General features: G+C 44.1%; 1 protein-coding gene across 1 annotated transcript in view; it reads left to right on the top strand.

Annotated features, from left to right (window-relative positions):
• The window catches only part of thsd7ba (thrombospondin, type I, domain containing 7Ba), a 117,840-nt gene extending 99,414 nt beyond the window's left edge, over positions 1-18,426 (top strand). Inside the window, exons 20-27 of the mRNA XM_086124152.1 lie at positions 1,129-1,274; positions 1,727-1,895; positions 9,076-9,249; positions 11,230-11,325; positions 13,381-13,463; positions 14,470-14,659; positions 14,953-15,040; positions 15,350-18,426. Coding sequence (XP_085980278.1) covers positions 1,129-1,274; positions 1,727-1,895; positions 9,076-9,249; positions 11,230-11,325; positions 13,381-13,463; positions 14,470-14,659; positions 14,953-15,040; positions 15,350-15,431 — 1,028 coding nt within the window. The 3' untranslated portion in view covers positions 15,432-18,426. The remainder of the gene's footprint in view (positions 1-1,128; positions 1,275-1,726; positions 1,896-9,075; positions 9,250-11,229; positions 11,326-13,380; positions 13,464-14,469; positions 14,660-14,952; positions 15,041-15,349) is intronic.
• Positions 18,427-18,605: the final 179 nt, after the last annotated feature.

Raw genomic sequence — 18,605 nt, 5'->3', positions numbered from 1 at the left:
ATATATATATATATATATATATCGGATTCATGCAGGGTGGTTTCAAAAATGCAATTAGGGACCACGAACCTGTGGCTTCATCTGAGAGAGATGTTTTATAAGCTCATGCATTATACAAAAGGTAATAATTGTAACCTGGATCCATGCATCATTTGCCAGGGCTTCCGTAAACCAATCTGCAGGAGAGAAACCTTGTTATTCTTTTAATTGGAAAGACTCACCGGCATCTTCCTAAGTTCATTCATTTTAATTTGACATTGGTTGCTCTTGCCTCTTACCCACTCCGCTCCAAGAAGTTCCCAGCCAATCATGCTGCAGCGGAGGATGTAAACTCAGTCTCACGGTTCGGTCGCCGCTTCCGGCCAGTCTGTCAACCTCGACGAGGGATTAGTGTCATCTCTGTTTCAGGGTGTGATGATCACGATGCCAGCGGGGAGCATTTGTCTTTTCTGTTGTTCAGAGCTTGTGGCATTAGATACCACTTTGTGTGTGTGTGTGTGTGTGTGTGTGTATGTGTGTATGAGTGTGTGTGTGTGTGTGTGTGTGTGTGTGTGTGTGTGTGTGTGTGTGTGTGTGTGTGTGTGTGTGTGTGTGTGTGTCTTCTCCCCTGTCTTGACCGGACCACTGATGAAGGTCATGCTCAGTCACTGAACTGTTCTCTAACTAGCAAAGCCTCTCGGGCCATTTCTTTCTTTTCAGCCATTTCCCAAACTTTTACGCTCACAAATTATTAATGAGTCCCTTGCACGAAACACTTGTGTTAGGAGACTGTTAGACATGAGCATTAATGATGAAACAGAGGAAAAGTGCTGTTGAACTAATTCCTCTTTGTCTCGAGCAAAATGTGTCATGAGGGAAAAGCGTGGGCACAGCTGCCTTCTTTCTTCTGAATATGCATTATATCAATTTTAGGCGCCGGTTTCACGGTGCTTATACTGTCCGCTCTTTCCGCTTATTAACCCGACTTTTTAATTGTTTATTCGTTTGTCGTGTAACAGAAGCAGATTAAAGAAATGATTGTTCTGTGATTGTAAAGTGTCCTTGAGTGTTTTAAAAGGTGCTTATAAATGAAACGTATTATTATTATTATTAGATAACAGTTTATAAACGTGCACTTGTGTTCTACAGGGCAGTCTGTGCGTACTCGGCGAATTTTGCAGGATGCTCATGAGGAAGGTCGGCCTTGTCCCAACCAGCTCATCCAGACAAAGCCATGTCCCATAAGCCCTTGCTACACGTGGCTGCTTAGTGACTGGTCCCCCTGCACCATTGAGGTATGACTACATTTACTGGAACAGCATAAAAAAAATGTTTAGTGGGGTAAGCGTTCGTGGCTCCTGTAATGTTTTCAGTTCTATTAGTCTGACTGTCAACTTCTTATTCGTTTTGTCAGATTGTACAGAGCAGCCAGGACAGAGATGTGGCTGCTCTGCCCCCGACTCCATTCCGTAATAGAATAGCAGCACAATTAATCTATGTTCAAACATACCGGAATCCTTACTTATGTCTTCTCCTCTTCTTTCCATTTCATTCAAAATTGGGCACCTGATGATTTTAACTTTTGCTACCCACACACTCATAAATAATCTTCCCAAAACCACAGTATTTTAGTTACATGGAGTATGTTCATGCAATTTTGTTATGTAAGTCAAATGCAAGATTTTCATTTAATTACATTCCATTAATATACATGTATGTATATGTGCACTTATGTGTGACTGTGCAGGGTGCAGACTGTGGCGAGGGGCTTCGGAGAAGAAACCTATCATGTGTCATTCACAAGGGTGACTGGACTGAGTCTCCTCCCGTGCCAGTGGCGGAGGAATTTTGTGGCGATAAACTGAAGAAGGAAATCCAACAGGATGTGGCGCAGCCTTGCTTCGTTCCCTGTCAAGGTAACCATCTCCATTTAAATGTATCAACATAATTCACAAGAGCTCTCCAGCAGCACTCTCACTTTACAGTAATTATTTTTTTGCCAGTATGAATTATGTATTACGCATTCATTTCACACTCATAAGACCAATAATTATTTCCCTGCTTTACATGCCACATCGTCAATACGTGTGCATTCATTTGCCGGAATGCATCGCCTCCCCCAACTCATTGACATTTCAGCCGCTGCTGAAAACAGCTGCTTTTGCCAAGTCAATAAACTACCACAATAACTAATTAGCTATTCATCTTTAACTGGCCTTGTCAGAAAGTCTCCTCTGGGTTCCAAATGCTTCCAATTGCTCACCAAACTACATCATCTACTGATGCAGTCACCATACCAAAACCACTTTCTTACCACACTTAAATTGTCACATCCCACCAAATATTGAATACATGCCACTCCTGGTTCCTGTATTCACATGATGGCACACACACATCAAGTTTTAAACTTGTCATTTTGCTAGCATTGCTCCACCTAAGGCAATCTGTTTTTCATTCTAATATGTACAACGTACGTTATTTATGTTGAATGCAAAACTATAATCCAGTTCCAAAATTACTGTATTTGAATATCTTGTAATCCTTATGGTGTTGTTTTTGGAGAATAATAATGGCGATTCACATAAAAAAAAAAGCCATTCAATTCTGCCTAGCAACAACTAACGGCTTTTTTTAAAATATATATATCTACGTCGCTACTTTGCAAAGTGGAATTTTAAAAAGCACAATAAAAGAAATTTCAGTAGTTTCCCTTGTACTTAACCTAAGTAGGTATCTGGTAGTAAGCTACGAGAGAAAAACACACCAATTGTTTCATACCAAAAAAAGGGGGTGAGAAAATTAAAAAGGTGCAGCGTTAACTGACTTTCGATGATGAAAATGATATGTTGCCTACATCAGGGCTGCCCAAACTTTTTGGACAGAAGATCGACTTTTTGATCAACCAAGCTCCCACGATCGACCCGTTACCGCGCACGCACATACACACACACACACACGCACGCTATGATGAGCAACAGCCTGACACGGAGGCATGTGACGCGCTTTTGCAGCCTGTTAACTATCGTAGCTCACACGGACCGTTTTAAAGTGCTCCCCTCGGCCCTCTAGATTCCTATACTTTGCCCGTGCCCTTCGAAACAGACACTGAATGAGAATAATGATAACGATTAAAGATATAGCGCAACAGCTCTCATCACAAGCTGCAATTGCAGACTGCTGCACGCCAACAACTTCCGGTGACGCAGGTCACGCCACCAGAGTTAAAGATTTCCCTTTTTTTTTTTTTAATACTTTTTGTGAAAATGAGACTGATAGGATGATTAGGGTGCAGTGTACATTAAGACAAAAAATAAATTACTAGCTTGCACAAAAACACACAATTCATCCATCCATCTTCTACCGCTTATCCGGGGCCGGGTCGCGGGGGCAACAGCTTTAGCAGGGAAGCCCAGACTTCCCTCTCCCTAGCTACTTCTTCCAGCTCTCCCCGGGGGATCCCGAGGCGTTCCCAGGCCAGCTGGGTGACATAGTCACTCCAGCGTGTCCTGGGTCTTCCTCGGGGTCTCCTCCCGGTGGGACATGCCCGGAACACCTCACCAGGGAGGCGTTCAGGAGGCATCCGAATCAGATGCCCAAGCCACCTCATCTGGCTCCTCTCGATGTGGAGGAGAAGCGGCTCGACTCTGAGCCCCTCCCGGATGACCGAGCTTCTCACCTTATCTCTAAGGGAGAGCCCGGACACCCTGCGGAGAAAACTCATTTCGGCCGCTTGTATCCGGGATCTCGTTCTTTCGGTCACGACCCATAGCTCGTGACCATAGATGAGGGTTGGAACGTAGATCGACCGGTAAATTGAGAGCTTCGCCCTTTGGCTCAGCTCCTTCTTCACCACGACAGACCGATACAACGTCCGCATCACAGCAGACGCTGCACCGATCCGCCTGTCGATCTCTCGCTCCCTCCTGCCCTCACTCGTGAACAAGACCCCAAGATACTTAAACTCCTCCACTTGGGGCAAGATCTCTCCCCCGACCCGGAGGGGGCACTCCACCCTTTTCCGACTGAGGACCATGGTTTCAGATTTGGAGGTGCTGATTTTCATCCCAACCGCTTCACACTCGGCTGCGAAACGCTCCAGTGAGAGTTGGAGAGCCCCGTTTGAAGGAGCCAACAGCACCACATCATCTGCAAAAAGCAGGGATGCAATACTGAGGCCACCAAAACGGACGCCCTCAACGCTTCGGCTGCGCCTAGAAATTCTGTCCATAAAGATTATGAACAGAATCGGCGACAAAGGGCAGCCTTGGCGGAGTCCTACCCTCACTGGAAACGATTCCGACTTACTGCCGGCAATGCGAACCAAACTCTGACATCGGTGGTATAGTGACCGAATAGCCCGTATCAGGGGGTTCGGTACCCCATACCCACGAAGCACCCCCCACAGAACTCCCCGAGGGACACGGTCAAACGCCTTCTCCAAGTCCACAAAACACATGTAGACTGGTTGGGCGAATTCCCACATACCCTCGAGGACCCTGCTAAGGGTGTAGAGCTGGTCCACTGTTCCACGGCCGGGACGAAAACCACACTGCTCCTCCTCAATCTGAGGCTCGACTTCCTGACGGACCCTCCTCTCCAGCACCCCTGAATAGACCTTACCAGGGAGGCTGAGGAGTGTGATCCCTCTGTAGTTGGAACACACCCTCCGGTCCCCCTTTTTAAAAAGAGGGACTACCACCCCGGTCTGCCAATCCGGAGGCACTCTCCCCGTTGACCACGCGATGTTGCAGAGGCGTGTCAACCAGGACAGCCCCACAACATCCAGAGCCTTGAGGAACTCCGGGCGGATCTCATCCACCCCTGGGGCCCTGCCACCGAGGAGCTTTTTAACCACATCGGTGACTTCAACCACAGAGATAGGAGAGCCCACCTCAGGGTCCTCAGACTCTGCTTCCTCCAAGGAAGACGTGTTGGTGGAGTTGAGGAGGTCTTCGAAGTACTCTGCCCACCGGTTCACAACGTCCCGAGTCGAAGTCAGCAGTGCCCCATCCCCACTGTACACAGTGTTAGTGGTGCACTGCTTCCCCCTCCTGAGACGTCGGATGGTGGACCAGAATTTCCTCGAAGCCGTCCGGAAGTCGGCTTCCATGGCCTCACCGAACTCTTCCCACGCTCGGGTTTTTGCCTCGGCGACCACCGAAGCTGCGTTCCGCTTGGCCAGTCGATACCCGTCAGCTGCCTCTGGGGTCCCACAGGCCATAAAGGCTCGATAGGACTCCTTCTTCAGCTTGACGGCATCCCTTACTGCTGGTGTCCACCAGCGAATACGGGGGTTGCCGCCACGACAGGCACCAACCACCTTACGGCCACAACTCAGATTGGCCGCCTCAACAATAGAGGCACGGAACATGGTCCACTCGGACTCAATGTCCCCCGTCTCCCCCGGAACATGGGAAAAGCTCTGTCGGAGGTGGGAGTTGAAACTCCTTCTGACAGGGGATTCCGCCAGACGCTCCCAACAAACCCTCACAATACGTTTGGGTCTGCCAGGACGGACCGGCATCTTCCCCTACCATCGGAGCCTACTCACCACCAGGTGGTGATCAGTTGACAGCTCCGCCCCTCTCTTCACCCGAGTGTCCAAAACATGCGGTCGCAAATCCGATGATACAACCACAAGGTCGATCATCGAACTACGGCCCAGGGTGTCCTGGTGCCAAGTGCACATATGGACACCCTTATGTTTGAACAAGGTGTTCGTTATGGACAGTCCGTGACGAGCACAGAAGTCCAATAACAAAACACCACTCGAGTTCTGATCGGGGGGGCCGTTCCTCCCAATCACGCCCCTCCAGGTCTCACTGTCATTGCCCACGTGAGCATTGAAGTCCCCCAGCAGAACAAGGGAGTCCCCAGCAGGAGTACTCTCCAGCACACCCTCCAAGGACTCCAAAAAGGGTGGGTATGCTGAGCTGCCGTTTGGTGCATATGCACAAACAACAGTCAGGACCCGTCCCCCCACCCGAAGGCGGAGGGAAGCAACCCTCTCGTCTACCGGTGTGAACCCCAATGTACAGGCACTGAGCCGGGGGGCAATGAGTATGCCCACACCTGCTCTGCGCCTCTCACCATGAGCAACTCCAGAGTGGAAGAGAGTCCAACCCCTCTCGAGAGAACTGGTACCAGAACCCAGGCTGTGTGTGGAGGCAAGTCTGACTATATCCAGTCGGAACTTCTCTACCTCACACACCAGCTCGGGCTCCTTCCCTGCCAGAGAGGTGACATTCCATGTCCCAAGAGCTAGCTTCTGCAGCCGAGGATCGGACCGCCAGGGTCCCCGCCTTTGGCTGCCGCCCAGCTCGCATTGCACCCGACCCCTTTGACCCCTCCCACGGGTGGTGAGACCATGAGAAGGGAAAAAAAAAAAAAAACACACAATTGTTTGTTTTTTTTCTCCTTTACACCCCTCGCGATCCGCGATCTACCGGTCGATCGCGATTGGCGTAATAGGCACCCCTGGCTTACATGATACATTTTGCAAGATCAAAAATGAATTCAGAATAGCAAATGCTTCATTATTTTTCCCCCTGTATGCTATCTCTCAAGTGGCTCAGAGATTGAGCTGTATTGTCCATTGGCAAGGTTATTTTTGCACGATGGATGAAGGAAATCGGGACTTTCATCGTTTATTCCAGTCTGCCAAAGTATATATGAGGTATATTTATGACAATCTTCTGGCGACTCAGAGACTCTTGTTTGCTCTGAAGACGCACCATCTTGCAGCACGCCTCTGATGTTTGCCTTAATTCCTCCTCACTCAACACACTGGTGCCGCAAGCATCGGCTCAGGATCAGGGTCTTTTGATGTGATTGTGTGTCAGTTGGTGAGAATTCCTGCAGCCAGGGAAAGGCTGTTCTAATGGAGGCAATGCACAGTAAGTGTGTCACTGCTGTACACTTTGCCTTCTCCCATCGCACGTGTATCCAACCAAATCCCTGTAAGGGAACTCCTTATACAGCAAATATGTACAGTATACAATAAATAAGATGAAAGCCGATGCTGTTTATTCTTTCTCGTCACTCATCTGCCTAAACTGGCCGTGGACTCAAACGTGGGGCTCACTTGTGAAATAAATCAGCTCACTGGTTTTCTGATGCCAGAGCCTCCTTCTGGGAGGTGTCTCTTTTTCAAGTAGCATACATTCTTTCGATACCGTCCGTGCTTGACCTTATTTAGTACGCCGTGTAAAAAGAGTGACAGACACATACACTGAGTGGTATCGCATACAAGATTGGTGTCTTGTTGACTGCATTCTGACAACATGAACTATGACTGAAAAGACTGAGCACGAAGGTGAGGCTTGAAATTAATAAAAAGCCGTGGTGCGGCAGAAGAATGAATCCCAAGTAAAATCCTGGATTATTAATACTTGATGGGCATTATAGGTCTTGACAATATAGTTTGTATAGTGGGCACTACTGCCACAAAAACTGGATAGATGTTTATGATTTTATGATCAGCACAGCTTTTGAGTAGAAGATAAAGATTAAGGGGTGACTTTCGCACTCTCCTGTCTATTATGAAGGAGAGAAATAGCAACACTTTGTACGTTTGTGGTCGGGTTCACATTGTTGTTGGAATATTATTGCCGTTGTTGATGTTAATGTTACGTTAGAAACAACCACTTCCAAATTGTTGTTGAATTACCAGGTGGACTCTGATGCTTGTCTCCAGCATTACTGAAAGAAGAGTATGACTCTTTATTTTGGTTACTTCAGTGTTTCAGTCAAAATGCTCAGTCAATATGGGGGATATCTGCTCTGAAAATGACAGTGAATGAGTAAGGATGATCCAGAAAATATGAATGGTCCCTGTATACTTTTGGCCTGCTTTAACACCTTAGTATGACTTGAGTATCATTCAAACATGACAGCCCAGCCAGTTCCATCACTTAATTTGAGATTAACCTCTTCTGATAGCTACTTTCAGCAGGATAACACTCCATGTCACAAGGGTCAAATAAGCTTAAATATGCTATTAGAGCTTCCCCATACCATCAAGAGCTCTTGTAGCAGCCCTTCCCTGATAAGAAAGCACTGGAACTGAGCCACAGGCTGACATTAGCTGTAAAATAAGTAGCAGTTTTTCATTCTCTCTCTTTGATTGATTGCTCAAAAATCCAAAATGTGTGTAGAATCTGTGTGGGTGTTTCCTTCATGGGAGGGGGTCAAAACGTTGTTGATATATTTTTAGGTGTTACTTTTTATCTGTTAAAACTGCAAAAAAAATTCATACTGCACAAACGTTAATCCATTTTCTTATTGCAAACGTACTTGGACATCACATGTGAGGCACCATGCAACATTTATATTTGAACTTAACTGTTCTGTGTAAACGGGGCTAATATGTACTTACCATAATAGCATTATGTGTAATGTATTTTAAACCTACTCCATAAATTTCACCTCTTGTCTTGTGTGGACCTCAGTTGGCCATAAATTTAAACCACAGAAATCAGTAATCCACATAGTCACAAATATGTGTGTGCGTTCGTGCATGCACGCATGTGCATTTTTATATATTGATTTATTTTATTACCTACGAAATGACCCTATCAAAGATTACAAGGCTTTTTTTGATTTTTTTTATTTTGCTTGACCTTCAGGAAGCAAAGTGCTTATGTGCTATTTGTAGCGGGACAAAAAATATCAACCACTTCTCCGCTAAAAATGTCTCCCCAAATGAAACTAATTTGCCGCTCCCTCGCGAGACACATTTTACTACTGGCTATCGAGTTATAAATTAATGTAATATATGATGGCGGTTGGTCTATTATCTCTGAATACCCACTGGCCTGTGAGTAATTTGTTTGTGCTTTGATATCCGTCACAGATGTGTAGTAGTAGTTTTTGGGGGGGCGGGGGGGTTTCGATTAAATGTACCAGACACTGTCATGGGAACACCAATAAAATGATCCCTGTAATAGTGCTTGCCAGCCACCGTGTACAGGTGTGTGCGTGTGTGTGTAATGCCTGTGCGTGTTGGAAAATCATCGGATCACATTACTGACTAAAAGATGGCCTTGCCAGTCATGTTTTTTTTTGGGGGGGGGGTTGTCTTTTTTCTGTCTTTAGGAGACTGCCATTTGGCAGAGTGGTCATCTTGGAGCTCTTGCCAATTGACTTGTGTGGAAGGTCGGAGTTTTGAAAGCACAGGGCGTCAATCCCGTTCCAGAGCGGTGATCATTCAAGTTCCTGAGAACCAGGACACCTGCCCACAGCAAGTCTTTCAAACGCAGCCATGCAAAGGTACTGGACAAACCTCTTATCGGATTGTTGTTATTATTTGTTAATGCGGCTGTTTTCAAGTTGAAATTGATTGAATGAGCTCACTTCATTCCAGTCCCGTCAAATCACCGTGTCGTTGCAAGACTTGGAAAAAAGAATGAAAAATGTTTGACAAAGTGGAAATGAGTGTGTTGATGTATGCATTTAAGGAGTGTGGCCTCCTTGGCGGCGACAGGAGATGCTCTCGCTCTCACTTAGTGTAAAGTGGTTAGTTCATTTTTAGCCTCTGCTCCATGCTCCTTGCAGGTGCTTTCATTTTGAGTGTTTCACTGCAACTTTTGTCTTCGCCTGATCAGATTTTGTCTTTCATCACAATACAAACAAAACAAATTTATCATGACTGCTAAACTGGGCAATCGTAAGTCAAAGTATGACTGTACGGCAAATGGACAAAACTTTGGACTCGACAATCTTTGGACAATCACGGGGCACATTTAGTGACAGAAAAAACATTTACATGAAGAGACCAAAATCTCTTTAACTCAAGCGACACTGCCTGGACGCAAGTGAGGCAAATGAAACACTACAGCGCCAGTAACTGCCGTGCCATGATCTCCCTTTTGCTTTCATGCAGAGCAATTGAACATTTATTATTATTATTTTTTAATCCACTGAGTGAACACCAAGCCGCAGCACAGAGTCAAAAGAAGCAGTGGGATAAGAAAAATACTTTGACAACAATTGGGTGAATCACAGAGCATTGACTCAGATACAAGTGTCGTCAATATATTTAACTGCCCACTGCACAGCTTGCAGATCGCTGCTCGCGTCATGCTTTTTTTTTTTCCTTCAGCGTGGAATGTGAAGAGAGCAGTGACAAATTATTTATATATCTGCTAGAAACATGAGGAGGAATTTTACCGGCAGCATGACTAAAACCTAAAGCATCCGTTCAACCAATGAAAGGCTTATTATACAATGACATTTTTTGGTTTACATGCACAGGAGGTGCCCTCACGGTGACTGTTTGCGCATCCGCACTACACCACTGGCTCGTTCTTGCTTCCCGTGTTTCGCAATGCCTGACGACTAATACATACATGAGTATGTAAAACAATTGACCATCCCTTTGTAAAATGCGTCATCACCCCGCAGTTCAGTTTCGCGTAATTATGGTTTGTGGGTTTCACTTAACTAAAGCAAAAAGGTTAAACACGGTTATAGCATACCTAGATATGCCGTCATGATATTAATGATGCTTTTGCCATATTAATGTCAAATTGAAATAGTGTTACTAGCCATTATTAAAAGGTCAGTATTCTAAACCTCGAAAGGTCATAACTGCCCCGCCACGTATCCAATTTTAATGAAATATTAAAGATGACGCATCGGGTTACTGCCCGGCCCAGTGGACTGCACAGATACAGTCTACTGTATGCACATGTATTTTCTATGAGTTTAGTTTGGTGGACTTGTTTCAACCGCACATCTCTGTTGTTTTTGTGTTTCATTAATAGCGTTGCCCTTTCCCCCGTCCGTACCTGGATATTCAGAATAAACCACAGGCTTCTTATTCCCTCATTAATTAGCCACTTTTCAAACCGTTTGTCGAAGTACTTGGTATTTAATTTAATGCCACATTCTTGTCTTGCTTAATTTGTCTTATCTAAATAGTCTGATCTTTAATCCTGTTTTTTTATTGATGCAAAAGTCAGATTGGAGTGCGACTTGAATGTTTCCAAGTTGTGTTCACCAGACTTTCCCTCCAGAAAAACTCTACTTTGGGGGTGGGGGGGGGGGCTGTCTCTAATTCAGTTCCAACCAATTCCAGCCATCCCATTTCCTGTAATCCTCACAAAGTGGTAAATGGTACCCCTTTTTCCTCCATCCACATTATGTCTTACCCTGTCTGGTAAAATGTCCATCGGAGCCTAACAACCGCACTGGATGGTCGATACGAGCTGCTAATGAGCATCATCTGCCTCTCTGCTTCTGCTGCAGGAGGTCAGTGCTACAGTTACCAGTGGAGGACAGGAGGATGGAGCAATAATGAGAGAGCAGTGTGGTGTCAGCGCTCGGATGGTGTCATTGTCACAGGTGAACACTGTCATCTTACCACCCCAGATGGGTCTTGAAGCCATGTTGTCATAGAAATATGCAGAGCTGGACGTAAATGTGAATATCTTTGCACTATGTCTGTGTCGATGCAGCAGACACTTAAGTGTCCTAGTTCTGTTTTTAATGCACCTCTCGCTGGTGTGAACCGATGTGAGCTGTGCATCAATATGCATGATCAAGGTTTTATGCTCCAATGTTTTCCAGTGGGCAAGTGGAACAGATGTGACATCTTTTACAATGTACAGTATCTCACAAAAAGCGAGAATACCCTCACATTTTGGTAAATAATTTATCGCATACTTTCATGGGAAAACACTGAAGAAATTACACTTTACTGCAATGTAAAGTAGTCAGTGTACAGCTTATATGTAAATTCAAAATAACACCAGCCATTAATGTCTAACTCGATGGTGTCAAGCGTGATGACGCCCCGAGGTGAGAATGTCCAAAGTGGGCCGAATAAGCAATTTTCCCTCTCTGGTGTCATGTGACTCATTAGTCTTAATAGATATAAAGTGTGAACAAAGGACATATATGGTAAATTTGGTGTATTGCTTTTACGCTCCCTCATTCTGGTTGTGGGAAGTTCAGTCTGCCATTTAAAGTCAAAGAACTAATATGAGGATTGAAAGAAAAAACACAGAAGAAGCCAGTGGTTATCAAACGTTTTCCACCAAATACTATCGGGAAAAAAAAACATTCAAATGCAACAGCGCAGTAGGCCATAATTGTTTATTAAAAAATGAGACAGGTTTTATTCCTAATAGAATAATAATAATAATAAGAAGAATATTTTTTCTAGAACACTCTCAGTGAAAGTCTTGTACAGCAAACAAACAAGTAATGCAATTTCATTTGAGTAAAAAAAAAAAACTGAAGTCAATAAAACAGGAACCAAAATAAAACACCAACAATGACATCAATGTAACATTCTTTAGTACGGTTGCAAAAAAGAAGTACATTTCAAAATTATTGTTTGCCATTGCAACAGTGTGCAGTTTGAAAACCAGCACGAAGGTCTGCAGTTATGGAAAATACGGTAAAACATTTTTAAACACTTCTACAACACTACCTAAATAAATGTTTAAAAAGCAAACGCGTAATGATCAAATGCAAACGTTTTAAGTTAAAACTTCAATAGAACGGAATCGTACTTGGGCAGTGATTTTTTTGCTTACCACTAGAGGAAGCCCGCATACCACCAGTGGTACGTACAAACTCTGAAGGGACACAGGCCAAGGTGATTAAAAAAATATTGTCAACACCCTACCTCAAAGTGTTACTCCTTCGTTATTGTCCCATGAAAAAAAAAATCTAACCACATATCTAACCAAAAAAAATTAAAATCAGTGTACTCACATTTGTAAAATAACGTATGTGGGATTTTCAGCAAAATGCATTATTTAATCCTCGACAGCAAAATCCGACGCATTAACTTAAAAATACGAGCTGATAGTAGCAAATAATAGCCTCCGGTGCCAACATGTCGAACACATCTCACATGAGAAGACGAATTTTAGTATTGTGCTCTCGAATTTACCACCTTATCTGATGTGCATATTCTCAGTGCGGCCTTCATTGATTTCCCCTCTCACTCTGAGCATAAGTAATCAATAAGCCAGAGGCTGAGCTGGGAGACTTTCAATCCATATAAATATAATCATGCATTTGTATGTGTGGGAAGAAAAGCAGGCGAAGAGAAACGGAACAAAGGTGCTGTGGGAATGGAGGCTTAGGGTGAGCTCCGTGTGCTGTAAATAGACGCTGAGTCTGATCTTATCGCTTTAAAGGAAATGTTTCTGGCAAATATGAGCCCAGGAGGAATAACCTCCCTTTGGAGAGGTACCCCAACACTCCTTTGATATTTTGACACGTAATTTTCTAATGTTGGAATTAAAATGTTCACAGATTGATCATGGACCCTGATAGGCAACTAAGCCACATTAATCAGTAGTGACACTACATTAATTTAGTGATCGATGAGTCCTGGCACTGAAGCGAAACACCCTTTTTTTTCTTCTTCTTCATCACCAGGGGGGTGTTTCCCGCAGAAAAGGCCGAGCATGATTCGGCACTGCCATCCGCCGTGCGCCAAGCCGTTCTCGCACTGCACGTCGGTAAGATCACGTGATACTGTCGCCACGTAGCTGTGATCAATTCTTGTGAAGTCTTGCCACTTTCTTCCCGTCGCGGTGGTTTCAAATAGACTTTGAATGATGACATCATGATTTTTTCTAAAAAATTTTTAAGAACAGGCCATAAAGCATCATCATATTAATGCCGATAAATGCAGGCTGGATGCCAGGATGCGACGACGGAAGGTTGGGGAGGAGGGTTGGGCGCATACAAATCAAAAAGCAATCAAGGAGACGGAACGAAAGTTTGAAGTTTTACTGCCCCTTGCAGTAGACTTTATGGAACTACAAGACATTGTCAAACACTGAAAAGAACCATATAGTACTTTTGAAAATAAGTAGGGAGAAGTATTCCGCTCCGACCCCTCTAATGTCAATTCTTTTGTCAAAAAAAACCCAAAACTTTTTTTTCCGTTTTCATCGACTGTGACCATAGTATACAAAAAACATGATACAAAATGTCCAAAAAGTGCATATTCACTAATCATATTTAATTAAAATTAATATACTAATTATGATTATTAATGTTTACTACACTTGCTATTAATAATAAACAATAAAACCTTATGCAGCTAAAGTGGGGCGGCCCGATGGTCCAGTAGTTAGCGCGTCGACCTCACAGTGCAGAGGTTCAATTCCAGCTCCGGCCTCCCTGTGTGGAGTTTGAATGTTCTCCCTGGGCCTGCGTGGGTTTTCTCCGGGTACTCCGGTTTCCTCCCACATTCCAAAAACATGCATGGCAGGCTGCTTGAACACTCCAAATTGCCCCCGAGGTGCGAGTGTGAGCATGCATGGTTGTTCGTCTGTGTGTGCCCTGCGATTAGCTGGCAACTGGTTCAGGGTGTCCCCCCCGCCTACTGCTCGAAGATGGCCGGGATAGGCTCCAGCACCCCCCGCGACCCTTGTGAGGATAAGCAGATCGGAAAATGGATGGATGGATGTTTTACGCAAATACTGACGGTGTATAATGCCAGCCCTTTCTCTGCAGAGTGGTGTGTGTCGCTGCGAGAAGGGTTACACCGAAGTGATGACCACACACGGCTTCTTGGACTACTGTACTCGAACCCCTGGTGTAGACACCAATTTGAAAGCTGACGTGAAAACCAACTCGGGAAGATTAAAACCATCTCGGGCTCGAGACCGTCTCACAGAGTGGACCTTACGCCCTGTTGGCCCAGGTACTGAAATGGAAATGATCAGTTCTGCTTTGACCCGAGTGCCCGAAATCATTACTTTTGACGTGTGGCTTTCGAGAGCTTAAATCGCTAAGTCAGGGGTGAAGTTTCCACCGGGCTCATCGTTATATGTGCTATAAAAATAGCTGAACCATTTGACTGCAGACGGATGTGTTTGTGCAGGCAGAACCTAATTTTTTTTGTTATAAATTATGAGTATTATAATTATGTTTGAATGTTTTCTCATAAAGCATGAAAATACAAAAATATCTTAAAAGTTGATTTTCATTGCACAGATGGAAGAGTAAAGCTGTGGGTTTACGCCGTGACTGCCGTCGGATTCATCTTAATACTCTTCATTATTGCATTCTCATTCCTGGTCTGGTATGTACCAATTTATTTGCTTGATAGCTTCATCACGACGCACAATTTCTTCCCAAAACCTCTCGTTGCGTGTGGGGCCTCATACAACCCGTAGATGCAAACAGGCAAAGTGCTGCGAAGCCACGAAAATTCCCAACCATCTGTTCTCCATGCTGTCAAGGATGACTTGCACATCTCACAACATTTCACCACGAGTGTGTTGCTGCTATCACATAATGGAACTCGACATAAAAGCTGATATCATGTCGGGCTGCCTTGAGGCAACAAATCAGACGCACTGTCAGATTGTCTTGTTTTTTTGTATTTCAGCAAATCGGGCAAAATCGCAAAGACGACACCCCCGCCGCAGAAACCTTTGACGCTGGCCTATGACGGTGACATAGATATGTAACCACGTTGGTATTCTTCACACCGATGCTCTCCTCTGCCTCTCGGACGGACTCTCGACGTATACAGATGCCACAAGGTGGTATGAACGGATCAAGGTACTCCGGTCGAGCCGCGCAAATAGCATTTGCTGTTGAACGACACACTTTCCCATGCTAAATTGCTCCTCGAAAGAAGAGCCAAGAAGCCAAACTCGCAACACGGACGCGGCGATGCAGGCTGGCTCGCAAACCTGAAATCATCAGAGCTTGCAAAAGCTGAAGCATTTTTTAAAAATGTTGTTTTATTCTCATGTATGTGTGTGTGCTGAAAATCACATGGACCAAATGGAGCTGTGGTTGTCTCTTAATGGACATATCCAAAATTCATGACATACAGAGGCTGAAAAAGGAACACTTTTCTCATTCTTGTTGGAAATTTGTAAAGGAAACGTCACAACTTTGTGTAAACAGCCTTTTTTTCTGAGAATAAACAAAAAACATGCTTTATGCACTACATTAGTGCTGATACACAATTCCTTTTCCTTTGAAATGACTTTTATAGTGTTTGAAATGTTTATGCAAGTCGTTGCTGTTGGATTGTACTTTTGTTGACGATGCCATATGTTGTGTCGATGTGGAAACCAAAAGGAGGCTTGCCTTGAGTTTAACAACGCGATGCACTCGTTTCTCTGTCCCAAAATATCATTCGATACTCAGAAACCAAGAAATGTGAACATTTCGATCATTTCAGTGAGACAATGCCGCTGAGTGACATACGAACTCGCGTCGTACAACATACAAAACACACATGAATGTCAGGAAGAAAACGAAGATGCATACACACAGTTAGGTCTGGAATTATACGGGCAATGGCATAATGATTATGCCTTTATACACCTTCACCATGGATAGTCAAGTTGTGCTGAAAGAGAAGACTTTCATTTGTATTTTGAGATTTTTCCAAACATATGGAGAATGTTTATTTCCCCAACTTTCAAAAAGTCGTTCTTTTCTTGCCTGTTTGTTTTAGGGTCATTATTCAGTTGCACTAAGAAACTAAGAAAAAGAAGAATGTGATTCCACATCAAAGTTTTTAAAATAATTGTTATGGAAATAATTTATTGTACGTCTAGTAATAAAAAAAAAAAAATGAATAAAAATAATTGTGAGATGCTGATTCATAGGGTGGCTCTGTGGTCCAGCGCGTCGACTTCACAGTGCAGAGGTCTTGGGTTCAGTTCCCGCTCCGGGCTCCCTGTGTGGAGTTTGCATGTTCTCTCCGGGCCTGCGTGGCTTTTCTCCGGGTACTCCGGTTTCCTCCCACATTCCAAAAACATGCACGGCAGGCTGATTAAACACTCTAAATTGTCCCTAGGTGTGAGTGTGAGCGCGGATGGTTGTTCGTCTGTGTGTGCCCTGCGATTGGCTGGCAACCAGTTCAAGGTGTACCCCGCCTGCTGCCCGAAGACGGCTGTGATAGGCTCCAGCACCGCCCGCGACCCTTGTGAGGGTAAAGCGGATCAGAAAATGAATGAATGCTTCATACCCGATACCAACTCCAAACTTTGATTGGCTGTCTGAGTATCGCTTGGGAGCCATTTGAAGGAAATCTATATAAAACCACACAAACCTTTCAAGGGAGTGATGTAATCCCCCCCCCCCCCTCACACACACACACAAAAATCACTTTTTGTCAATTTTATTAAAACTGTCAGCATGACCTGACATGAGCACCTGAGTAAAATGATCTGTGAAACGATCATCCCTCGATAGCCCCAACTTCGATATGCAGGAAACAACCGTGCCAGAGGAAAAACAACAAATCAGAGACAATAAGGCGTAACTGACGAGGTCTCGATAATTTCTCATGCATTAGCGGGCGCACTCATACCGGGTGAACCCTCCAAGCCTCACCCCATTATATGACTCATGTACGAGTGTGAGGTAACACAAAATGACGAAAGTGTTTTCTTGAATTGCTAACTCCTCCATCAAATGGTAAATCCAATGATTTTTAAAAATTAATCTGTTCTTCAATCTTGTCACATCTTGATTGCTTTACATGAAACTCATCGAGTTAGTGTGTAGAGGCAAACTCATTAATACTCTTGTCATTGCCTAATTAAAATGGTGCATTCATATTTGATCAAATGCAAATGATTTATTGGAGCAAGTTATCTTATTCTGCATCACACACAGGGACGCGCTCACAGGCAAACACACAGAGGTGGCCCACATCAAGGAGAAAAACAGCTTCATGTAATTGACTGTTTTCTCCGTCGGGTGACATGACCAATGATAGAAACCAAATATTTGAAAGCACAAATCAAGTGATTTATTTTCTGTATATCTTCTTTTATTCTTATATCCACCATTTGTGTATGCAAAGAAAACTACAAATAAATAAATATAAAATAACACCAGACCGTCATCCCAATGGATCCTGCATTCAAGATAAACTCCTACATTTCCACATACGACCCTTAGTGCATTATTCATGTGATGGAGTGGAGTATTCAGTAATCGGCAGCTGACAACAGTGTACGCTATCTTCTTCCCCTGTCTCCACAATCTGAATATTTGCTCTGGTGTTATCTGACCTCCTTCTGAATGTATTACCAGTAACTATCACCTGTGGTTGTTACTCGTTGTAGCAATTGTATTTCAGCAGCTGATTGTGTGCAGGTAAGCTTGATCTATCCTGAAACGGAAATGCTCAAAGTGGCCTTGAAAAAAAAAAGCTCTGTTGTTTTAAGTAGTTGTGGAACAAGATGCAGTCCTAAGTTTGATCAAACTGTGAACTAGGGATCATTTCTAAAGACCATGAACATATCGGGTTTGATGACGTTTCAGTTTGGAATTTCTCTGCTTTCAAAAGATTACTGTAGATTGGCTGGTGCGCCCCCCCCCCCAAAAAACTAACTTGTAGCCCCTTATTGTTTTTAAGTACCATGCTATTTGTGTTACTGTTGTGTGTAATTGGAGATCTGAACACTGATGCAAATAAATCGTGGAACCCTGTGAAACAAAGGAATCACGTTGTCTTTTCACTTGGGCTACACCTGCAATCTTATTAATCAGCCTTGCGACTCTCATGGCAAGGACACATGATGAAAAATGATCATTCTCACAGTGTTGTGCCGGATGCAAGGAGAACTGTGTTGAAATCTTTGGTCGTATCTAATTGACTCATTTAG

The sequence above is a fragment of the Hippocampus guttulatus genome, chromosome 11 (assembly GCF_054856545.1).
Source record: "Hippocampus guttulatus isolate MCC_2025c chromosome 11, RoL_Hgut_1.0, whole genome shotgun sequence".
Classification (NCBI taxonomy): Eukaryota; Metazoa; Chordata; class Actinopteri; order Syngnathiformes; family Syngnathidae; genus Hippocampus; species Hippocampus guttulatus.
Note: the sequence above shows the minus strand (reverse complement) of the source record. Positions and strands in the feature narration are given on the sequence as shown.